The sequence below is a fragment of the Habropoda laboriosa genome, unplaced genomic scaffold, assembly GCF_001263275.1.
Source record: "Habropoda laboriosa isolate 0110345459 unplaced genomic scaffold, ASM126327v1 scaffold3, whole genome shotgun sequence".
NCBI classification, from domain to species: domain Eukaryota; kingdom Metazoa; phylum Arthropoda; class Insecta; order Hymenoptera; family Apidae; genus Habropoda; species Habropoda laboriosa.
The window spans coordinates 327,554-354,341 of record NW_017100127.1 but is presented as its reverse complement, the minus strand read 5'-3'; the positions used below and the strand labels follow the sequence as shown (position 1 = coordinate 354,341).

Sequence of the window (26,788 nt, the reverse complement as noted above, 5' to 3'; positions counted from 1 at the left end):
TTCTCAAAACATCAAAGTCAAGTGTAGAAAACCGCTTGCACCAACCTGGCTATGTCATTTAAATGTTAAAAACAGGCACCAACTTATTGGCCAACCTAACGTTAACAGATCGTGAAATTCAAGAGATTCTTCGGTTGTTAACGGGATAAAAATGTAAAGAAAGTTGGGACTACCGATACACGAAGCGAGAAGTAAAACGTACGTACCCACGAAGACCGATTCTCTTGTTTGTCCTTGCGATAGGGTGGTGATGATTGCGGTGAGATCACATCTTGAAGGATCGGTTGGCGCTGAAGTTGCGCCACGTATGCCATACGAAAAGCATTGCCGACAATGGTGTTTAACTCCTCCGCCTGGAAAAAAAGAAAGCACGAGGAGAAACCTACTTTAGTTGTCCCGTCTTGAATACGTTAAAATAGGGTAGTTCTATGTTTATGCACAAAGTTGACCTAAATTTAGCCGACGAACTTAATTGACACCGCATCAGAGAATTTCCATTCATTCGCCATTCATCCTTCAACCCTTCGCGTTCCGGTCCACATCAAAGATGGTCCTCGAACTCTAATCGATGGTCAATTAAGACTGGAAATGGCAACTTCGCGTCCGTTTAAGTGGCCTCTTATTTAATTTGCCTGGAAATAGCGTTGTCGTAATTTTACGTCGGCCCTCGATGTAATAGCTCACGGCATTTTTAATTGCCGTCTTTTCGCCAATAATAACATTGCAACGTCGAGAATATAGCAGCGAAAATGTGGATCGAAGAGTGGAAAAATTCCTGCTCCTTTACGTATTTTAGAAACAGTAGACTGTCCTTTTAAACTAGACATTATTAATGGAATTAAGATCGGCCACTCTAGAATCACACATTTTCACCTTGTTGCAATATACCCATTCGTGTGACACAGTGTTGCATTCGTACAATAAACGCTACAATATTATGAATAACAAAATACAGAGTTCTATTTAAAATAATTAACTTCAAAAATCATTTAGACCATCTAATGTCTTCTACATACCGAACAACTTTTGTAAGAATATTTTCTGTTAAAACGGAACACCCTGTATATTATTACACAGTACGTGGATTGAATGAAGAAAGAAATTATAATTATTACGTTTGCTTTTTCTATTAACTTTATAAACGTGCATGTAAATTTTATCATATCTCATAAGCTCTACGACCTTTCCATCGCAAGTTGTTTATAGTCGCAAAATACAATTTTTACCAATCTATTTCTCTTCAGATTATTATAAATAGCTTATAGATTACAGCTATTAGATTATATAAATTATAAATTAAATAGCTGATTGCGATTATCATAAAAAATATTATAGCACCTATAAATGTTTATTACACTGTTCCATCGTGCATTATTTTTTCCCAAGCAAATCTTCAATCATTTATCTTCATTTGAAACTTCCTACCATAAAATCAGATCGCAGACATCGATTTTAGCCATACGTGAATATTTTACATAGCGGGATAAACGAGAAACTTGATCTTTCGTGTGACAGTAAAGCTGTTATTTTTTTTACAACACGGTGACCGAAATGTTAATCGTTCACACATTGCGTCCTGGAACTCTCCAATGGGAGTTTATCGCCGGTATACTAAACGAACTGGCGTGTACGCCGTCGTTCAGACAAAATTTCCGATGACGAGCCTGAGAGCATCCGGCACAGTGTTTCACATAGCATTCGCTATGGGTTGAATACGGCGTGAAGCACGGGAAGCCAAAAAGAAAGATTACAAATATCACAGGTATCGCGATAATAGAAAAATTTCCCGGGAAATTATTTAATTAATTAATTCTCCTAATTAAAATTTCTGAACATCCGAGAATAATAAGGTTTTACAATTTCGAACCATTTTTAAAATAGTTCAGACAAATAAATTAGACTGTTCTTAGAGCCCTAGAAAGTACATTGAACATTCTGACATCTTTTTGTAATAGACGAAAAACGTGTGGAGCTCTAAATATTTTCAAGCATCCTGAGAAATGAAAAATTGGTAGATAGACACTTTAGCTAAGGAGGGCAGTATACTTTTAATACCTTCTGACCCTTACATTTCATGATTTCGAAGAGTAAGAAGGAAAAGAGAAAGAAGAAGTAGTAAATAACTAAAATATTCATATTATTTTATTTAGAAACATAATATTTTCTATTATGGAAAGGATATTTCGGGTAACGTCTTTTCTACTTGCTTGTAAACAAGAAACTAACTTTTCTTTGCCTTTCGTAGACGTTTTGCTGAATTTCTAGATACTGTACGAAAATATTTCCTTAATTTAATTCTTAACAAATGAATGTAAATCATTTTTCTTTGCACCAGTAGCAAATATTAGGTGTCTAAATAAAATAACGTACATATTATTTATTTACTACCATCTAAATTCAAATGACGTGTACGGAGAACATTTTTCACTGAGCGCATACTCTAAAAAGATCATTAATTTATTACAAACTGTTGCTGCAAATATTTCGACAGAAATTGATCGACAAACTTTAAAGTTCCTAATATTATACACAAACTGTGTATTTAACTGCAGTTTCCTAATTTCTCAAAATTCTCTAACACTGTAACATCGCTAATTAATCAAACTTAAAGTCCACGATGTAACCATTAATTCCTCAAAATTTCCTGAAAATACTTAGAACAGAAGCGAAGTTAATTTCGATCGCCGCGAGGTCGGCGTAAGAGAAGAGAAGAGAAAGAAACGGATGTCAGGCGTAATCCATACTGCTGAGAAGAACGTTACCGGAAGCGGGGTCGATACGGAAAATAAACTACGTAGCGGAGGAGCTTTACATATGCTGTACGGATACTGCGGCATGTATGAAGGACGCGCAGAGAGAAGCGCGGCATGATGATAGGAAGCCAGAAAGCGGGAAAGAGAAGCAGAGAGAAAGAGAGGAAAAGAGAGAATAGAAGAGGACCGAGCAAGACAGACGAAGAAAAAAGAGGAAGAGGAGCAGGGAAACGGAGAGGAGGAGAGGAAAATGAGGAGCGAGGGTGAGGAAGCTGCGTCCGATACTATCCCAGAGGCTGCGGTCGGCACTTGCCTAAGCCGAATATTCGAAATGGGAACCGAATGTGAATACAGTGCCAGTTTGACACACGTATTCTTCGTGTCTGCCGCCAGAATACGGTACCGTTTGATATTCCCGTTTTCAGCGTCGCCTCTGCAGGGGTGTTGGTTGGCGCCGACCGCCGACGCGAATTTTATTCCGCGCCGCGATGTCCGGCGACAGACCGTGAAACAGGTGATCGGTGCCGGCGAGTTGTTTCACGCCGGTCATTTAGTCAACGTTTCGTCGCCCCCTTTATGATCCTACAGAGGATTTTACTATGAAATCTATCTTCCGTTACTCCGATAGGAAATAGCAACGAAACTATTCAAGACACGAGAACGACAACCAGGTAAAGAACCAATAGTCATCTGTTTATTGTAGCGATTTTATCTATACTTTACTGTATTGGGTTCATTTGTTATTCTGGTGTTTAATTATTTGTTCAATTGACTTCTATGAACTATGGAGCCGATTAGGTGGCATTTAAATGTGATTCTAAGGTGGATCATGATCGATATCCTGGCTAAGATAAGTAGGTATGTACCTGTGGTGGTACGAGATCATTTTTATACGAAATTTAAATGCTTTCAAAGGGTGAATATGACGAGAGAACAATTTTTCTATGAATGCCACTTTTTCTGTTTTTTTTTTGTCAATGAAATTGCTTCAAGAGAAGCAGTTACACTTTTATAGAGAAAAATAGGAAATGAAGAACAATAATAATTTTTAATATGGAGAGATTTAAAACAGTAGTCTTGAGAAATTTTAATTTCAGCATAAAACTTGCCATTTTAAATCCAATGAGAAATAAAGTTCCGTTTTCATTTCTATCTTAACTTTTGAGACTAAAATAATTCATGTTGCTTCTGCACCAAAAAAAAACACCTGCAACTGTGTGTCAAAAAGAGAAGATTATTTATCAGTTTCCAAACTGTCAAATGTAATTGAGATAAAAATGAACGATACGTGTGTAATAGTAGTTTATAAACAATACGTTGCTTGTTTTCTAAATAAACCTTATAAACACGATTTTACCGGTAGAGTCGTTAAGAAGTTTGGCGAACGTTTTAAATGCAGTACCAAGGCACTCGTTCAGTCCTATAAGTGCAAATCATCAGTAAGTTACATATATTTATGGGGTACATTTATCACCTGATCCTTTTAGGACTACTCTGAAAGGATGAGAAATGGCGCTCTCCAAATGATTGAAATCCTCGCATAATGTCCAAAGTGAAACCGTCGAAAGTAATTGCAAATTCCGTGTGAGGATGTAATATTAATACTTACGCGCACATTTATAAATAGTTTACAGTCAATGTACATTTGTTGTTTAAAAACCGGCTGCGTATATTTTCGAGCATTCCAAACGAGAATGAATTTCAAAATCGCTTCCATTTAGAGTTACACGAAACGATATTTTCAAAGTATTCAATACACCGTACAATTCCGCGTTCAGCCTCAAGTATTATTTCACCTTTATCCGATTTGAAAGTTTGTTCCATTGAAAACGTTCATCCTGCACAGTTCAGTGTATACTATACAAACATTATTTTCAAACTGCCAATCGATTTTGAACGGAGGCAGAAAAGTGTACGCGAAACCTACAGTTCGGTGGATTTTTGTCAATTTTGTTTTCTCTTTTATTCCTATCGTTAGCGTAGGTCAACCAGAATTTCAACGAAGATCACGTAGATCAATCACGCGTGCATGTGGGATTTGATAACTGCGTCAGCGATCAGTTGTCAGTGGCCAGTGCTGCGAATTTGATCCCGCCTCTCGATGGACGATACCCGATGCTCTGTGTGCTTAGAATTCGCAAGAGAAATCAGTTTCAATCGACACTGCCTGTGAGAGAAACTACATAGCTGTACACTTAGGTATCTTTCGTGCAGCTTCGAAAAGTGCGGCTTGTAAGAATGAAATAATAGATCGCAGCTTCTGGTATTGCTAATAGTGTCTACATCAACCCTTCGTCTTGTCAATATGAGAATAACAACGTATCGTGTAAATTGTAATAGATTTTTAACTTGCTTCGTTATTTCCTTTTAAACCGTTCATTTTGAGAAAATATAATACCACTGAAATTTGAACATTTTCATTTCAAATAATCTCTATAATGTCCCAAATCATTTCCGTAAAAATCAGAATCTCTATAAAAGACAGATCTAAATCTATTTAGTTTCTACCCGAAATCATGCTCACAGTTTGGTGGTCTACTTCGAAATTAATTTACTACAGTTTCCTAAGTTCTACATCATCTCCCATATTCCTCTGATTTACCACCAACCGATTTTCATATTTTCCGCTCACTTGACAATTTTCTCACGCAAAAATGATCTAGGAAACAGGAGGATATCGAAGACGCCTTTCTCTTAGAAATTCGGATTTTTATGCACGCGGAATTAAGTGTATCGAGCATTATGGAAATTATTTCAAATAAAAATGTTTAACCTCAACGGAGTTGTGATTTTCAAAACCGGGGAAACTTTCAAGATGGCCTAATACTAATGAACTGTCCGAAGAAATTGAAAAAAATGATCGACAAAATTCATTTGGACATGTAGCAAGGTAATGAAACTCAGCGGTTTCATAACGGGACACGCGAAGTAAATGATGAATTTACTTAGGTCATTAGAATGTACGATGATCTCTGGTGTTCTGAAAAGCCAGCCAATGAAGCGAGATTGAACTGTTAGATATGAAAATGGTGTGCTAACGATGGCGGCTATCGTAAGATGCTTCATCGGAATTAAGCTGTACATATATAGTATCTACGGAAAAAGTAATAAAAATTCTGTTCAATCCGAAGTGTTATCTGTCGTAAATTGTAATAAATTCGCAAGCTAGCGATAGTGGAAGGTAATTACATGTGAACAGTTGGTTAGATTTTACTTGATAACTTTTTAACCTATGGAAGTGGTACACCGAAGCTCAAAAGTTTCATCTCAACCGTTAAAAACAATGAATTAGTCGAGAATGATAAAGTTCACTTTGTTGAGTTCGATATGAAAATTTAAATTTGATAAATAAAATTGGAATTTCATCGATTTGAATGAAATTAATTAAAGTATAATCGGTATATGTTTTATTTTATTTTTTTACAAAACTAACAAAAGTGTTGTGTACTTCTTGCCATTTAATTCTGTTAAATAAAGCAACTAGTAATTCTCAGATAGAAAATTTAAATACAAAGAAGCAGCTTTTATTTTTCTATCGTTACCCAGTGGAATGTAAACGATGGAAATTAGAGAAAAATTTGGCGAATAGAAACCAGGAGGATAAAGAGAGAACGCTAATATCTTTCGAGACGATTGAATATTCAGCTGTTTAATATATTTCTTCGTTTGAAAACGATTCATTAATATTCCAGCGCCCGGTGTTTATTAACGATATCCAGTTGAGACAAAAAAGTTTTCACGAAAGTGCATAATTTTACGAGAGTAACCGGTGCTGCATAATAATTACCGCTCGGTCCAAGCAACTTGTAACTTTGAACGTTACAGCCGGCCGGATCGAAGCAGTACCACGGCTTGCAGAAACTAAAAGAAGAAGATTCTCGTTGATTTCGAACTTGATAAAGTCATAGCGAATAAATTCGTTAACGAGGTTTCTTGTGAACTAGTTAGAAATTGCTGGCGAGTTTCGGGGGTGGAGTGTTGTTCTTCCCTATTAGCTCAAGGACCGGCATACAGATGTCTTGTTTAACGGTAACTTAGTCGAAACATTTTAATAATTGAGTCTCTTTTTACCAAGGCGCTCATGTGTTCGATTTTGTCACTAAGAGAATCGAGTAACTTCGTTCGACGATAAAATGAAAATTTCCTTTCTGTATAGCAAATAACTGTAATTACATTTCTCAATTTGTTCGTATTACTTCAGATATGCGCTATTAAGTTTCAGTAGTACACATACCGGGTGTCTTTTTTAACTGGACACGGTTGGAATATCTCAGAAGGAACTGAAGCTATGGAAAAAATGTTGTTATAAAAGTTGTTTGGTACGTTGTTTGCGGTGTAAATAACTTTTTCACGGAAGCAGTGGGGTAGATTTCAAGGACAAGTTAATTTTTTTAAGGGAAACGCTGTATTTTTCAAATCTTAATATTACCGCGTTTTTTAAGACGAATTGAACGAGGTGCCGTATTAAGTCATTTGCTTTCATGGAAAGTTGTAAAATCGTGGAGAATTTGTATTAATAGCGCAGTCAGGTTCGGCTGGCTGGAAGCGTGTGGCACATGTTGACCTAACTCCCCGATTCTTTTTTACGATTTTTCATAAAATGAAACGACTTCGTGTGGCACATCGTTGAATTCGTCTCGGCGAGCGCTATCAGATTATATTATGAACGGTAACAGAGCCGTTAAAAATGCAGAAATATAAATTTGAACTGGAACCTACAAACTTGATAAGTTTTTGGCGAAGATAATTGAAATTTGAATAAAAACATTGTTGAATCTGATTGAAAAGAAAAATATTGTCTCCAAATGTTGATAATGTGAGAGAAACGTTGCTCTAATTAATTCGAGAAATATTTTGCATTAGGGGACATAAATAATAATCGAAACGTTACAAACAAGAAGATAATAGTTCTAATTTTTTCAAGTGGGATCATTTCAGTTTCCGCTTAATGCTCGTTCGATTTCTTCGAGCGAAAACGTCTGGTTCTTTCGTTCCACCGCGAAGTGGTCGGATCATGTGAAACATGAGAGATTATACATATTAGAATAATATTATTCTTCGCTCATTTCTCTTGTTTATTTTTCGTATCACATGATCAGGGAGCCGTTAAAGGATTCGTGCGGCCTTAAGGTGCATGATACGTATTAAATGTAATCGGATCCTTTTCAGCTTCACATATAAATTTCCTCCTATCTCAATCAAACGAGTTCTTCATTTTATTAAAAACAACGCGACGTTCAATTTTTACCTTCGACTAATTTCCCTGCATTAAAAACGAAAAAAAGAAGATAACAGAAAAAAAATATACTCGCGACGAAAGACCGTTTCCATTACAAAAGCGTCGTCTCGGTAGCCACTTCCTCAAAGCGCAACCATTTTGTTTGAGATCAAAAGAGGCACGAATGCGCGGCGCTTGTGACGTTAAAAACTCTTTTCTGGTTCGGAAACCGATCTTCGTTTCAAACAAATAGACGATAAATCCGGCAAAAGCTTTGGTCAAAACTAGAAAAAAAAGAAACAGAGAGGGAGGAAAAGTGAGAAGCGGAAAGAAAAGAGATTCGCGAAATCGGGGGGCGGAGAGGGAGGGCTGCTGGATCCCGCACAATATCCGGCGCATAGTCGGTGGCCGAGTAGTGGTTAAGGCGAATGTAAAAAAGTAGAAAGGGGGTGGTATACTTTCATTCCTGTTCGCACAATGCGTCGTCTTTTAGGTGCCCTTCGTTGGAGCACACCGTGAACGTCGCGCATTAATACGCACAGCCGTGGCTTTTATGAGCTTTGGAAAAGAGAGCGATAGCCTTCTCTACCCTTCCACCTGCCATTTCACCCTGTTTTTCACCCCCCGGCTCCGCCGTAACGTTGCCACGGCCTGCGATGCGTGTTTGCCTCACGGCCTGGCAGGCAACGGCGTCGTCGTCCGTTCGCAATCAAACTTGCGTCGACGGGTGCCGTATCATTCTAAATGACGCACACCACCGGACCGTCGGAGCGCATTCAAGTGTGGCCTACGAGCATCCCACACGATGCTAGTGGCACGCGTGTGACGGCGCCTGGTGGCCGCGTATGCGTGCCAGGACCTTTCTAAACGCAGATACGAGGCCGCTGGTCTAGCCAAGGGTTGCGACGTGAGTGCTTATTACACATTCAAGGCCTGCATTTGCACTGTGGCCTGCTGGAAAGCTGTACGCCATTTTCCCTTTCCCTCATCCTATTCCCACATACCGCCGTCCACCACCACCTCCCTCTCCCTCTGCCACCCTCTTTGGTCACTCTTCTTCTTCCTTCTTTCCTCCTCGTCAGAGTAAGGGCGTTTCGTTATATACCATATATGTATGTATATACGACATACCACGGCCATTGCCGAGGATCCGACAGAAAGATCTACCGCCGCCGCTCACCGAGATTCCTCTTTTTCTCTCACATTTTCATTTCGTTTTGCTGCCTCCCCCTCCATCTTCACCTTTTTTTTCTTCTCCTACTCTCCCCCTTTGCCTCTCGTTTCTGACGTTTCGCGAGTTAACCTTACCGAAAATCTTTTAGCCCTTCATGATTGAGACAAATTACCCGGGGATCCGATTGCGGTGAAACGAGTGATAGAACAGTGAGAATGTAGGGTGTTCTTTTTGGTTTGTTTTCGTGAAAACCGGGGCTTGTGTTGTTTCTTCGCTTTGCGGTGAAATAGGCGAGCGGGGGTTGGGTGACAGAGATTAGGAAGGGGATTTATGAATTGTTACGTTTTGATGGGAAAATTGAAGGGTAAATGAGAATGATTAGGGAAAAGACATTTGTATAATATTGAATTGGTAATGTTGTAATTCAAGTTGCTACAGATCATAAGCTAATATTTTGCAATATACAAATTGCATCGCATTTCTAGTGAATAATATATGGCTCCTATTTAATTTTCTAAGGATACTCTGATCATGTGCTGCATTTGTAGTTCGACGCATTGTGAATATTGATATAAAAATTTCAAACTTATTAGCGTATTAGATGTATATAACAGTAATAGGATAAATATTGATACAAAGTTTGTGCGAAAACAGAGTGTCAGTTAAAGAAATGCACTCATCTTCCTTTTGAGATATACAAAACAACCAAAAATTGTATTATATCCCACCGAGATACGCAACATTTTATTCGACGAATTTACCTTCGTTCGAAGAAAAAAGAAACTACCCGGTGCATATAGGCAAATCAAAATTTTTTGATTTCATTCAAACCGTTTCGAAAACACGCCTCGGGCAGGATCAGCAATTTGATCGGCGATTGAAAAGCAATAAAAACTGCACGACGCGAAAACGATATATTTTTCGTGAATTAGTTGTTAGCCGCGCGATTCACAATTGCGAATCGTCCGACCGAATAATTTTCTGATTACCAGCCTTACAACCGGAGCTTGTTGCCCGAGCGCCGGTTTTGAGATATTTCAATTACGAACCGAGTAGCGCTATAATTGCTGTAGGACCACGCCATCTCATAAGTTGCACGCTTACAACCCCCGCAGCATGCAGTATGCACCGTGAAAGAGCAGTCATCGTGTTGTAAGTTGCATTGTTGACCGCACGCATTCACCGCGTAGGCAGGCAAGGAAAGAAAACGCGATAAACCTCGGAGATATGCTGGAATGGACGAATCGTTTCCTACTTGAATATCTCACGTGAATGTTTGCTTTCGATTGTGGATGCTTTTATAATGACGTCTCGGGATTATGTAACGTCAGGTCGTGTGCTTATCCCTCTTTGCAACTTTTCCCTTGCTCGAGTGGAAGAACAGAAAGACTATTAGCATACTAAGAGGATTGATTTACTGGCAATAATGGACTGAATCTTTTCTATTGGCATTGCTACGACTTGCAATTCATTGAGTCACAACGATGCTGAATGAACTTACATATTCGCCATATTTATTGTGGAAGTGAATGGATTTAATGGTTCCACAGGGATATGAGTCACCTGAATGGTGAAATTTATTTGTACTCAATTGTTACACTATGACATGTATCAATTTCGATAATAAAGATTTTAATAAAGAGGTTTGCAGTATCAATGTCGTTAACCCTTTCGCTAAGCAGATTTTAATGCACGTAATTTTAAAAGTTTTTGTTTTAAATTTTTCAAGTCGTTTTAAAATTTGTTTCATTAAGTTATGGTGGAAATACTTAAAAAATAAAATTAAGGATTAAGGTACACTAGAAGTGCCCCAAGAGTGCGCAGTGTGAGTAAATTTTCAAAGCGCCTGTGGGCACCAATAGCAACGAAAGGGTTAAATGTTATTCCTGTTATTTAAAAGGAAAATTTAAGTTGTGAAAATGTACAAAATTATATCTAAGTTTGCGTTTATTTAATGTAATCATCAGTGATAGTTTGGTGACTGCTTCACTTAAATTTAATTACGTTAAAACGTAATGTAAAATCATTTTATTCGTGAATTACAGATTAACGCACCTCGGTCACTTTATTTGTTAAACTGAGAGAAAATCGCGGTAAGAAAATATAACGTACAGTGAAAACGAAGATATGTGCAAGGAACTGCTGTAATTAAAGTGTTAACGAGTTAATCATAACTAAAAATGTAACGCAAAGCATAGGATGTTAAAGTGTACTTCCATTCATAAGTATTATGGCACTTGCGGAATGTGAAGCGAACCTAAACAGTCACTACGACATTATTCAGCCTGGAATCTCGTAATATAACCAAGTACATATGTTTCTGCTGACATGTGCTGCTAAATCTGGTCAAGAAATGTAATTTAACCCTTTAACTGCAGACCACTCGTCTCAGACACGAGTCTGAATTTTTATTTCACTATCACAATTACACTTGTAGAGAATCTTTGAAGTTCTAGCATTTAAGTAGCGTCAATCGACAGCAGGTGGTACAGTATTTCCATAAAAAAAATTGTAATTCTTTATGTAACATTGTAAACATACTGTTTCCATCAAATATTGTAAGAAACTTTAACAAACAACATACGTATGTGTCATTAAATAAAATGGTTATATTAAATTTAATTTTACAACATACTGATTTAATAATTAAAATGACCAAAATAGTTTGAATGGTTAGGTCAGGTACCAACATAATGGGTGTCCTAATATTTATGGACGACAATGTACATACAGGGTGTATTTTTTAATCAGACACAATGGAATATCTCAGAAAGAACTGAATTTAAAAAATTAAAGTTGACTTTGAAATCTACCCCATTACTCCTGTGAAAAAGTTATTTATATCACATTATATCCCCCATCATACCAAACAACTTGTGTAAAAACATTTTTTCGATAGCTTCCACTCCTTCTGAGATATTCCATCGTGTCCAGTTAAAAAAGACACTCTGTATATTGCAATGCATGTCGAATTTTTAGTGACAATTATATTTCGACACTTACTTTACATGTAACTACAACGATCTAGGATTTACCATTTAATAGATAATTAATGGAGGCCCTCTCAGAGCTGATATTTCCAGGACACCAGGTCTATGGGCCTCCCATAAATTGTTCACCACACGTTAGAGGTCTGAGCAATGAAATAATTTGAAAAAACGAAGATACAGTAAATATTGAAATTACATAGTTATATCCGTTAATACATGTGTGGTTTATTTCTATATCAGTTTTAAAAAATTTCATCGATAAGTTTTCAGCAAACGAGCTCCCATTTGCTGCTTCTCTACAGCAAAAAGACCTTCGAGCGCAAAGAGTTAACCCTAGAGCGGTCTTCGGGTCTTTTTTGACCCACCGCCTTTTTATATTTTTAGTAATTCTTGCTGTTATCAAGTTTACGTTCCTTAACATTATTTTAAACGTTTATTGTCTAGGTTCATATGTCGCGTTGGAAACAAAAATTGTTTCACATAAGGTCTTAGATCCTTTTTGACCCAAAAGTCTCAAGTGTACAGTCAAAACGAAGAACACAGTAGAGTTAAGTTTCCCCGAACGAATCCTCGAAAGGCGTGTCTCTGAACAATACAAAACGTAATTGTACAAAGTTGCAACTGAGAATTGCCTAATCAACTTTCCGCGATTTACGTCTTCCTGTGCCTACTGCAAAAGGAACGGGAAAGGGTTGAAGAATTTCGCTTATCCAATCGCGGTTGGTCGTCGTTCTTCCAAATATACGCGTAGAACAAACACAATGGGCACGTCACGCGAGTTACCAACGGTATAAGCCTCGTCAGAGTGAAAGTTTAATCACGGTTGCGCGTTCGACGGGCAAAAATAAATATTACCATGCGGAAGAGCTAGAGGCTCGTAAAGAAGGTCCTGTGTATTTTGCATTCACCCGGGAGATGCACCTCGTGCCCGTCGTGATTCTCGTCACGAGTAGTTAAGTACATTGTCACCGTGTAGATACGGACGCTTTAGCTATTTTTCTTTCTTCTTCTGTTCTTTTTTTCTTGCGATAATGCCGGCGGCTTGTTCTTCCATGGAGACAAACTCCCGGGTAAGACATTATGCTACACACTCTACCGGCCTCCTCCTTTCCCCCTATACTTCGGAGTATACATATACATACAAGTATAAATCCTGCGCGACTCTATGCACGGTGTGTCCTCGAAACGTCAGCCTACTCTCTGGCGTATCTTCTGTTACAAGAGGAATCCGGATACACCGTGTGATAAATTGAAGAATCAAACGATAGATGTTCACACGAGTTTTATTCACGTTTTCAAACTACGTATACACCTTCGTTTGTACGCTTCGTGTTACACTTGATTAATGACTTTTTTCATTTCTTGGTAATTAGAAGGTGAGCACGAAGACATTGCTAGATCAGCGACAATGAAACAACGATAGGTGGAGGCATCTTTTATTTCATCAAATTCTATGTTACCATTGTTCAATGAAATTAATCACTTCTGTGTTGTATACTTAAAGTGACTAGACGTGCTGATTTTAAAGGCTCTGCACTGATTTAATTTCTCGTGCTGAATGTTGTAATGATTTAAATTTACAAACTGAAATACACTACCGGCCAAAAGTTTGGAATCACTGTGCATTGCAAATTACACAAAAATTCCCAGAAAAAATGTCGCACTACCGGCCAAAAGTTTGGAATCACTGTGCATTGCAAGTTACACAAAAATTCCCAGAAAAAATGTCAGCAACTTTAAGAATTTTTCGATATGAGATAAATTGCTATTTATCTCCACAATATCAGTATCAAGTCTATGAAAAATTAGTAGCAGATTCAGTACTGATGAAAATTGGGAGGTGATTCGAAACTTTTGGCCGGTGGTGTATGTATATAATTAGTGTAATTGAGTATCTTTTATGTATTTCTGGTACAAACGCAGTGTTTTCAATAATAAGGAAAATTTGGACAATGAAAGGAATCAATTAAAGTTAGATACTTTCTGTGAGTATCTAAATTTAGTGTTAAATTTATGAAATTATTGAAGACGATTCAAATAAATATGTATAACCGATATTTAAGTATTATGTACTTAAGTATTAAACAATCATTTAATAATTTCAGTCACGAAATATATCCGTTTCTTTTTCTTTAATAAAAATCTACTGAATCTGTCGTTACAACCACTGCAACCTAAAAATTACGTTTACACGTACCTCAATCTTTCCATTTTATTTTTGCAACGAACAGTTAAGAAACATAAATTTCACCATTATTAATTACCTATCACATTACACAGGCATTCTCTCCAATCGATCCTCGATAAATTTAAACACTACAATAAAAAAGTTTCAGCACTTCCAACAAAGTATACTATTTACAAGATAATTGAATCGTTTTTACAAGAATAATCGAGTTCTTCGAGAAACGTTCAATATTAATGCACCATCGCATCTCCATTGAGGAATTCAATTGAAGTGCAGGTGCAAACAACGAATTATTGAAAATTTCTTCACCGAGGCATTAATCAGTGAATGCACGTTACACAGCCGGTGAACGGAACACAGCCACTGGAGAGAGAATCGTCATGGGAAAGGTATATATCGCGAACTACCACCGTGGGAATAATTCCAGGTCAATTTATCCTGTTGAATCTCTTTCGATTACCTCAGATCGTGATAGTTAGTAGACTTGAGGTAAACGGTTTCAAAAGGTCAACTAACCAAGCTCGAATTACCCCGGGAAGAAAAGGACATGCTTTCGGCAGTGGAAGATCGATGCCTCCGCAGCAGGTCGTACGGTCGTGTCATCGAGAAAAATTTATCCTCGTTGTAGGCGGTGCAAGAAGCAACTATCCCGTCCGACAAACGAAAATACGGTCCCGAGATTCCCGCCCAGTAGAACGAACTCTGCTCTGCTTTGCTCTGAATTTAACCGCGATGAAATCATCGTTCTCTTTATTTCGCTCCTCCTTCTTTTGGACATTGACTTCGAACAACCACTGACCCTCTTCAACGTCCTTAGATCCGGGTTTCTTTCACTAAATCGTTGCCTAACATTGACCGTGCTTCAGTTGAATTCTCTTCTTCTTCCTTTTCTTCTCCGACCGTGTGAATCCACGTTACAGTCGCTGACGGTCCTTTTTCTTCTTTTCTTCTCCTCCACCGTCGTGAAAATTGCTCGTGTTCTAATGGACATAATGCGGGCTTTGAAATCTAACTGTTTAGATTTTTTTTCGAAAACTCGGCAATTTAGAGTCGCTTAAAAGACGTTTAGGCTGTTTCTTCTTTGTACGCGAATCGAGCCGATTTTCTGAAGGCGAATTTAGTGGATTTTTATTAAAGAGAAGTGAAAGGGATATATTTCGAAACTGTAATTAAATGGAAGTATAGTTTAGTTTAATTATTGTATTTAACGAATTGTATATTCTCGTTTAATAATTTTTATATTCAACGATAATTACGGGAAAGAGACTTTATTGCTTAAATTATGCTCCTTTTGTGAAAAGAAAGGGAAAAACTGAGTTGCTTGAGAAAGGAGTATCGAAATAAATTTTAAAAAAGATTTAAACTAAATTTTACTAAATTTAAAAAACATTTTCCACAATTTTTAGCAAAATATTACTCGATTAGAAATTCCGACTGTGAAAATTATAATTACGAATGAATCAAGACATCAAATTGGAAAAGATGCACTTTTCTGTAACTGTACCAGTCAGGTAGAGGACCTTTCGTTCGAAGTCTGTTTGAAAATATCGAACGTATACAGTTTACCATAAAGTATTCAATAACGGGAAAGATTCTTTGCTGCCCCCGAGCGTTTTTTAACCGGTAACCTGCACAGGCAGGTGCGGGATACCTTGATTGATTTTCCCGGTAACCTCAGAGCTTTGCAATTTACTCGATTGTCCGAAGATGATCCGTGAGATGACAGGTGCTGTTATCACGAAAATTACACCTGTCTAATCACGATTTTCGTTTTATCCGAACGTTATTATTCCCCAGTTGGTTCTCGAGTGATCGAACTGCCGAATCGAATTCGAAGCAAACAGTTATTATTTCGTGGTGACGAAGATATTTTTACGTACGTATTATATCGTTCCACCTTATAATTCATTTCATTGTATAAATTAAGATTTTTAAATATTTTAATAATTTTTTAAGGATTGTTCAGATTTAGTTCACATTCAATAAGTGTCCTAATATTTATGAACGAGGGTGTGTATGTGTAATTATATAAATTAACAGTTAACAGTTTTCTGTTTACAATTTACATATTTTGACAAATGTATTGGTAATTTAAAACAATCTGTAGCTTGCAGTATGCATATATTACGACGAGAGGGTTAAGCCAATATCAAAAGAATATTCCAATCGTAGTTGCAAGTTGAATAAATATAGACGAAAATAAATAAAGAATATGTTTTTAAGAGTATTCCTTTGAAATAAGAAGTTAAGAAATTAAGAAGAATATTCTTTAGAAAAGTAGAAATTCCAACAGAGAACTCCACACTTTACACATCATCTGATTGCTCTTTCTTTACTTTATCAGAGCCATAAGAAGCTATTTATGCTGCACAATAAATAAAAAAGATTTAGTTGTTCGAACTACTTCAAATATTATACATATATGTACAATTCTGTTTTATGCTTGGTCGCTGATGTCTTTTTGTTCTCTTATAAAACTACAATATAGAACTTAGATCAGTCTTGCTCTCAGGTGCAGCTTCGTCATTCCAAAATGAATTAACCCACGTCATCGGTATCAAAAATACTACATATCATAAAAACATTATTAAACCCTGGCGAGTGTTTATTGGAAATCTGAGAAATTGCCAATTCGTTAATTAATTTACCTTGACATACGTATACACGCGTGCACAGCGTACGCGCATAAATGAAAGAAATGCCACGTTCGAGATGGAAAGATATTCGAGGAAAGGTAAGCGAAATTTCCGTTGGACGTGCATGTATAATCGAAGAACCGCGGTAAATTGATACGCAATTTCAGTTGGACGTCTTGGGCGTAAAGACGGGGGAAACGAGGATCGAAGTGGACCGAAAGGACGGTAGGCTGCTGTGGCTTTGCCCCGGCGTGACGGGCCACATTCCACACATTCCACGCGGTCACGGCCATATCTCCCATTCCTCTAGATTTCCCGTCCTACCAGCAGCCCTACCATTGGTACCACCGACACCATCCTCATCGCCAGTGCCGCCGCTGTCTTTCCTTTAACACGCTCACTGCTGATCCCCTATCTGTGAATGTAGCATGTATTTACGTCGAAAGTTAGAGATCTGTGAAATATGACTGCGATTGGTTAACTACTTATTATCGAGACATTCGAGATTCGTCTGAACTGCTTAGTAACGTCGTTTCACCGGTTGAAGCAGAGAAACGAATCGTTTGCAACGTCTACATAACCCCTGAACAGAGAAACTTGTACTCATGGATGTAAGAAGGGTCTCGGACGCTCAGGCGTTTTTTCAGTAAAATGCTACAATTCTTTTGTACACTTGTCCTTTAAATTACATTGTTGCATCTCCAAAATTGACTAAATCAACGTTGGCCAACTGATTCTTACTCTTTCAGAAATATATTCAAGCGATGAATCAACCTGAATGTAAACGATTTTTATGTATAAAGTATTTAATTGATTTCCACCTGTCTTTGCATTAAATGTAATATGATTAACTGATTTCTCAGTTTTGTGTCTGTGAATGGATTTATCATAGTAAACCAGATGAATGGAATCTTGAGATAGTAAGTACAGTCATCGTTCTTTTAGTATTATATATTGTCTTCAAATATTACGTAAATATTAAATGAACAATACAAGATAATGTTAAAAAACGATACTGTTTTCTGTATATCACCATTTAACACAGCCTTAGAGCCCTCGTTATTACTGAAAATCATTCTTCTAGTCTCGATTCCATGCAAATAAACGATTTTGTTATTGCTTAGAGCTGACTATTTTCATAATTGTTCTTGCAAACAGTAAATAATTTATTTATTCTCTAAATGTATGAAACTTTTCTGGACCAATTATAGTAACACCTAAACGAATATCGCTAAAACATCAACTTACGGTAATAATTAAACAATATAACTTTTTCTGATAAAGATGTATTGAAAAATAAACAGCAAAAGAAAATAAAAATATCATCTATATTGTTTGTATGTCTCTACTGAATGATTTAGAGTTTGCAACGATAAACGCTTTCAACGATGAGCTAATTTTGTTAAACCTAAGCGTTTAAAGTGTTCATTATTTAATCTAAAAAGTTTTTAAATTAAGCACGTGTAAATAGTATACCAAAATTCCGATTATCCAAACTAATTCAGATATACCTCGTGAGATAGTTTAGATAATCAAACTTCGTGGTTGATCGAACAACCACTCTCATTCCGCAGAATAGTGGTTATTGATCGCAACCTACACTGTTTATTACCACTATCAAATTTAGTTCACCGAAATGATGCGTGGGAACCCGGAAATATACTCCATACTTCTGAAAGAATTTCAAGCTACACAGCACAATAAATACTACAATTTTCTGTCATTTTACCTGAGTAGAATTTAAAAGAAGCTAATATTTAAAAACATTCAAAAGTGTATATATAAATTTTAATATTACTTCTTCCCTTATTAATCTGGCAAAATTCAAATTACACCGAACAAAAATTTTCCTATCATACATTATTCAAACTCGTTACTGTTTATGTTGCATATTTGTGTAATAAAAAAATAATAAAAAAATTCTTTAAGTTGTTAATATTTTCCTGTAACTTTCGATGCATAGTGATCCCAAACTTTTCACCGGTAGTGTATGTATGTGCTTCTTTTTTTATTTTTTTCATCGACAGTGCCGCTTTTCTATTTGATACGACGATATTAAACAAAAAATATTCCAGCCAGACCTACGTATATGGGACACTGTTTCCTGCTTGTGACGTGCATAGTGATTCCGCTTGTCGAACCTTTATTTATTCAATTTTGTATCAATCTTGCACGGATAGTGCGCTCTGTTCTATTTTAGTTGAACGCCAAAATACGTTTCATCATCGTCAATCAACAGAATCAAAAATAATTTTGAAATATTCTCGTTGCTTCTCAAACTCTTGCGAGATATATTTTGTATTTTAGAGAGAAACTTAAGATGTACAATTTATATCACAGGAAAACTAATTACTTATTTCAAATTCAAGTTAAAGAAAATATTAAACATACGAGTAAATGTCAACGGAGAAGCTTTCACTCGTTCCACGAAAAATTAAAAAGAGAAGCACGAAGAAGAGTAATGTTACGATATTCGAGCATCAACGAGAAGAGTTTCATTCAGTTATAGTTAGGTACATAGGCGATACAATAGATAGTAGGATGAATTGAATAGGAACTCAATTTTTTACTTCTGATACGGAGCAGAACTGTTGCATAAATTGGAGCTCTTAATTAAATTGACTTTGGTTGATTGCAATTGATATATCATTTACCTTGACACGATTTATCTCAGCATAGGATACTGTGAAATTCTTTGCCTACCTGTCGAGCATTTTATTCTGTTTGATATAAAACTAATAGGGATTTCGGAGATATGTCAATACAGAGATAAACTATGAATTTTAGTGTGTTTGTGAATGATACTAGTAATGGAAATTGTTTGGTCAGGTTAAGTATTTGATCAATAATTAATATCGAAGGATAAGAGCATCACCTGAGATTCTTACTTTGTATATTTTGCGTTTGCTTCGAAGATTTGTGTTAGAAATTTCGTAATAAACGTATTGCATAATATACGTATTCACAAAAAGAGGAACGTGAAAATAAAGTACTTATATATAATTTGCAATACTTTAAATTAATTGAAAGTTAAAATTCCTGCTAGTTCTATTTTCTCAGAGAAACGTGGTTTGTTACGTTTTTCATCCATTGTGCAACACCACAGAATAAAATAATTATTAAATACGTATCTATTCAATCGTTGCTTGCCGATGAAATTTTTCACGATATTATTTCCATCAGTTTGTAATACATTACTGTAAAAAAAGCATTGTAATTGGGTGAAAAGAATTTGAATCTCACCATGCGTCGGCAATTAAAATCAAAGTGTAAGAAATCACAGGAAAACTATGCATTGTAATATCAGTTTCATCGCTAATGAGATATTTGTGGTTGGGAATATTTTTATAAAGCGTGACGGTAATTAGAGAAATCTAAATAATGAATCCCCAATTTGCGTGTCAATTAATTATTAACGAGAGCAAAAGTCTTCAGCTTTATTTGCAAAGCGTTCGTTCGAGCCTGACAACTTAGCAAATAAAGAAAATAAACATTTGCAAAATAAAAAACTTTATAAACTTCGCGTTGCATAAATTAAAATTCTACGCCCTGAATAATTGTTTCTGTTGAAAACATTTCGTGGTAGTTGTGTAATATTTTATAGGTTTAAAGTAATTAACAAAATCAAATGAAAATCAAATTTCAAATTTTCACTGCAATACTTCTTTCAGTTTAACGGAATGCTATAAACTAACGTGTTTAAATATATTGAAATAAATTATTTTTCAAATCTTCATTGAACCTTTTCTTCGTTGCAATTTTCTTTTTATAATTATTAGTACGTAATTATACATTGCAAACTTTTCCAAAAAATCTTCAATATTACATTATACGTTTGCATATTTCTCCTACAATATTTGATTTGGTGTTTAAAGAAAATTCTATCAAGTAATAATTTACTAAATTGAAGATATTCATCTGAAAATCTACCTTTATCTATAATCAAACACATTCTTCAAGTGCTTCTGTTACATTATCTGCAATATTTTATAACTCCTGCAGTGTATCATTATACTCACTATTACCTTACTATCAGCCAACTTCCTCATATAACAATAATTATCAATCCTTACTTCTCCTGTCAAAGTGTAAAATTAGAATCAACCGTAATTCTTCTTTTCACATAATAATCTCTTTACCTTCAGCCCAACAGCCTTGAAAATTGACATAGTCAGTTTTCCTACATAACTAATTGCAAGACTTAAAAAACTTACGTTTAACGCTACTGCCTCTCATTTCATTGATAATTCAAAACTGACATAGTCAGCTTTCTTACATAACTAATTTGTTTGGAAAATTGTTTCGTCCCTTTGCTTATCGTTATCTGTAAAAATACCGTAAAATTGTTTCACCGTTATCGTCGCATCGCTTTGCCCGGCGTAACGTAAAACCCTAGGAAAATTGGAAGAGATATCGGCTAAGAGATTCAGGCTAGAGAGAAACACGAAGGATAGGGTGAAGGTTTCAGCTGAAGGCTGGCTCTTTGATCAGCAATTAACACCACGAGCCGCTCTGAGCTCGATCTTCCGTATGATCATTGGATGAACCCTCTCGAGACAGCAGAGCGATTTTCCCTTGACTCGTCTCTTCGCAAACCGAACGGTTCACCTGTTTCATCATCCTTCGATATATACTCGACAGCTTTGCGCGCGGTATTGCTACATAGTTGCTCGCACAGACAACCGTAGTCCGGTTACGCTTCTGATTGATCAACTTTCCGAATGCATTGGCCAAGCTCGTGTGCACTTGGGAGCCGGGTTTTTTGGAAAATTGCTCGCCGTGAGATTTCGGTCCGCCATCGAGTCAGGCTTATTTCTCGCAATCTTATCAGCGGGATTCGTGGCGTGAATGCTCGCAATTTTCAGCAAAAATTCGTCGTCGATAGGTGTGTAGTAACATGTTTACATGTTTGGAAAAAGAAATTGTGATAGTTCGAAGTTTGGAAAATACAGAATTATATTTCATTTTGAAATATTGATTATTTGACGGATTGAATGTTGGGATTAGCTTGAAGAATGGGTTTGATTATAGTTAAAGGTAGATTTTTAAATGAGTAGTTTTCAGTTCACTTGAAGGAAGTTTCTTTGAATACCAAATGAAGTATTCTAGGAAAAATATGAAGATTTTTTGGAAAAATTTAGATAGCTCCTTTTGTTTCAAATATTTTATATTACTGCGTTTAGGGTAAAGCGTTATTTTTGAAAATCTGTGAAGAATATTATTAGCGAATTTTTTGCATAGGACTCATTTAGAAATTAGTATTAAAAATAATACACCTAAATAAGTATTTATAAATTTTCATAACTAAATAAGTATTAGAAATAATGCAAAATTAAGTATTGACCCTCTGCAATCGAGTGCCGACTGAGAGATATTAAATAATTATCACTTGGTAAATAATTAATCAAGACCCTCTTAGAGCTTTTCCTGATACAGCAGATCTACGGGCCTCCATAAATTGTTCACCATATATTAGAGGTCTAAGCAGTGAAATAGTCTGGAAGAATCAACTTTAAAAATACATCAAATATTGAAATAAAATAAAAATTTCAAAGAAGATCCAATTTTCAACCTTTCCTCCAGCAAAAAAGCAATAACGACAAAAATGCAACATTAATAAATGCTAGCTGAATTAAAAAATCTACACAAATCTCTATCATGATCCATTATAGCCCTAGAAATATCTTATAAAAAGATTTCTGGCAAAATTTGAGTTTTCCCTAAAATTTATCTACTTATCAAAAATGATAGAAATTTGACAAATAATTTAACCAAAAAATTTCCACTCCTTGCTTATCTCCAGCAAAAGTCCAAAAACAGCTGTTGTTCGTCCTGTGTTAAGAAAAAAAGTATGCATCACGTAGACAAGCTTTCTCGTAGGAAAGTGTTTATTCGAGTCACGGACTAATCCAATTCTTCCGTTCTTTCGAATAAATAAACGGTTCCGTTGAAATTTATTTTACTATTCCGTTTGCAACACCAGGGTAACGTGTTTGTTCGCAAGAATTCAGTATGTGGAACGGTTAGCGTGTATTGTTGAAAGGTCAGAGCTATCGTGATAGATTATTTTAGCTGCAATCCTCTTGCAAAGCCAACGTTCAATGTGACCGATACACAGTGCACGATATCGTCCCTCCGATTGCAGATTCTTTTCAGAAAATCCCATCTGGACCGAACTGCTGGCGCATCCAATCGAGATCCAATGTGCAAGATGGCGTTTCCTTATGTAACATACGATTGCATATATAGTAACTTACGGAACGTGTCTTTTCCGATTTCTTCGAGTCTGCCAGGGAGATAATACCGGCGTTAGAGATGGAAAGAAGATTAGATCCGAAGACGCGTTTAGATCACGAAGAATACTTTTCAGAAACCCACTAGACCACGTTTCTCCTCCCTCGATGACGTTACAACCTCAGAATTTTTCCTTCGATATTAACGCGCGAGTTAACGTGAACGGTTTTGGTAGCTGCTACTGTTCTTGGAAACGTATCAGGTCGATGCAAATGTTTCCGTCGTATTTTCGTGGAGAATGTGTATTTATTTTTCAGTGTATTTATAATCTGTCGTTGTTAAAGTAATAATCATAAGTACCAACTGTGAAAATTTCAAAAGGAAAAGGAACACAGTGCCTTTAGTGAAACATTTGTGTGAAAATTTCAAAAAGAAGAGAAACAGTGCCTATAGTGTAACTTTTGCATCGACTTAATAGCTAAATATAGTATTTTTTTTAGCTAATACTGTTCTTGGAAACATAGTTAAATATAAGTTCGTGCCGAAAGCGAAAAATCCAAGAAAATTCTACCGAAGAAGAAAAGAAAGAAATTGTACCAAATAAAAAAATAATAATATTTGAAGGTTTGTTGGAAATATCGATTTAAATTATAAAATTCGACACGAACGTATGGGATGACCTAATATTTCTTTTTCAGAAGTAACGTTCAAATTGATCATCGAAATTCTCGTATTTAAACTTGCGAGCCAAAGTTTGCTCTGGGTAGCGATGTCAATTGGAAACAGTAGAACTAGAGAAGCTTCTGTTCGGACTACTGAAATGTTTGTTTTAGCTTAACGGTGATATTTACTCGCTTATTTTTACCGTAACGGTGAAATCACGTGTAAGACGATACTTTTCCAAGAGTTCTTTGCAATAAGTATGTAAATAATTGATTGCAAGAGTATTTGTGAAGAATATTACTAAAAGTACGCTTAAATTTTGTACAGTTATATTTTCCTGTATAAATGTGATTTAGTTTTATTACGAGCTGCTTTACAGTATGCTACTTCACTTTGACAAATGTCGATTGCCTTAAAATCTTGGGAAATATTGTAAAAATAAATAAAATATTATTTTAAAAAATGATATCTTTGGTAATCTTTTTATTTGGTACAACAAATGTGTTAATACTTTTTTCTGCTTGTAAAAGCTTGTTATTATTTAGTAACTAATTTTTGTAACAATACAGTACCTATATTTCTCCACTTTCACGTATATCATACTTCAGAAATACGAGTAACAATGCTTTATACATCCCAACTAAACGATTGAAGACGCAATTGAAAAGTTTCAACTTAACATAAAAACAAGAGAATAAAATTTCAGATTTAACTTTCATTATAACGCACAACAAGTTCAAAGTGCTTCAGTCATAAAGGAATCGTTGTGAAATAACGATGTCATAAAGTTAAATCGTTTCTCAAAAGAACTTTTACCGTATAACTCTCAATGGAATTATTTTTGTATGCGCGAAAAATGAAACGCTAGGAAGGGTTATCAATTTGAGTACAATTATTAACAGGTACGAATTAATTCTGTTCGTTAAGTTCATTCATATTAAAATAGCAAGGATAACTTCAATTTTTATTCCACGTTGAACAAGTGTTACTCTTATAATTACAGACACCTGTGTCCTCTTAAATAAAATTCGCACGATTTGCAATAGCAATTGTAATCTGCACGACTTTGATATAATACAAAAAAAAAAAAGCATTTATAGCTATCAATTTAAAAAAAGAATCGTAGTATCGTCATTAGGCGAAAATCATTGGTAATTTAAAAAATCTAATTAAGCTATCGTATTGTGTATAAGAAATAGTGCAACTTTGTCTATCTCTATTTTTCTCACAAATCTACCACTTTCGAGAGAAACGCTGGAAACTAATAATGGAACACCCTGTATATTTTTAATAATATACGACAATAATTTTGGCGAAGGAATGTTATTTAAATTATATATGTAATACTTTCTTTACGGACATAATAGGTATCTTAATAATTATGAAAAGCAGGGTATATACAGGGTGGGTCACATAAAACAGGCCACCTAATTATCTTCTCTATTTAGGTATAGTGGTACGAGAAGATTTTTATACGTAATTTAAATAGTTTCAAAGGGTGAATAAGATGGAAGAAAATTTTTTTATATAATATTAATAACAAGGCATAATAATACGACCTTAAAATGAGCCTAGACTCCAAAATTTTTTTGCCACTCTTTCAATCAAAAAAATTTTCTTCCATCTCATTCACCACTTAGAACCACCATAGCTAGAGAAAATAAATAAATGACCTGTTTCACTTGGTCCACCCTGTACAAGACCGCAATAAAGAGGATTCAATGTAACTGTGTGAAATAAATATTGAAATTTACCAGTAACCAATTGTTTCACAACCAGAAGTGTAAGTTTCTACGAAACCGAGAAAAGTGAAATTGCACATCTAAGCACTTTTGCCTGCAAGGAAATTGCAGCAGAACGGATTAAGAAATATCATCTTAATTCCCCGCTAACAGGTGGAAGTTTTCTTCGCCGTGGACAGGTTAGGTTATTCGGTTATCGCAGTTTCTCAGCCCGATTTTATAGAATTGTATTGTTTTCGAGCAACACGGAAAGCCTAGGGGCACACTACAACACGTACTTGCAGGACAATAGGCCTACCTTGGCCCTTTTTAGTGGCCCCAGGCCGTAGCGGCAACTCAGGAACAATGGTCTGACGTCAAAACACAAACTACAGTTTCATTAGTGCTCATAACTGACGAAATTAAGCCCCCCCCTTCCCCGTGCCCCCCTTCCGCAAAATCTGGCCCGGCGTCCGCGTGTCATGGGTTAATTAAATCTGACCGAAAACATTTCACGAAATTCCGGGTTCTCTCGGTTTTCTACACGGTGCGCGTTTCCAAACGTCGAACGAACTGATAACCGGGAGATTAACCGGCTTGAAATTGCTGATTAAAATTCGCTGAAAGAATGCACCAGTTTTTGGATATTTCTGAAGCATTTTTTAAATAATTACCGTGGAAAGGAAAATTATAGGAAATGTCGTTTAGAGATTGCGTAATAGATGTGACAATTTATGAAAAACTTCTTTTTCCTTTTTTTTTATAAATCACATGTTTTTATAGGACAGATTTTTTTTTCCGTTTCGTTTAAATCATTTTGTAACTATACCTGCCAGGCACAGATTTTAGATCGACCTGTTTCTGGATTCGTTGCACCTTTTCTGATATGGCGTGAGGAACAATGAGAATAATTTCGTGAAACAATACTGTAGGAAAATGAAATTTTCTATATTGTAATTATGCTTATAGTGAGTACAGTGCTGGCGAAATGAAGAGTTATTGTTGGCAAGAAGCACTTATTAATACGAAAATTATGAAATTTTAAAATAATTTGAATTTCGTACATTAAGAATGAATTAAATTGCGTTCGTTGTCTGTAATCTTAATTACAATTTTACAATTAATTTTTACCTACTTATTATCCTCCTGCAAAATTCTCTCTATGTTCAAGTTGCAACATAAAAATTTGAAGCAACAGACAACATTTAAAT

At 35.9% G+C, this 26,788-nt stretch overlaps 1 protein-coding gene across 1 annotated transcript in view; it reads right to left on the bottom strand.

The window, feature by feature from the left end:
- The window catches only part of LOC108578723 (tensin-1-like), a 171,727-nt gene that overhangs the window by 9,262 nt on the left and 135,677 nt on the right, over window positions 1-26,788 (bottom strand). The window contains exon 3 of the mRNA XM_017942140.1: window positions 207-353. Coding sequence (XP_017797629.1) covers window positions 207-353 — 147 coding nt within the window. The remainder of the gene's footprint in view (window positions 1-206; window positions 354-26,788) is intronic.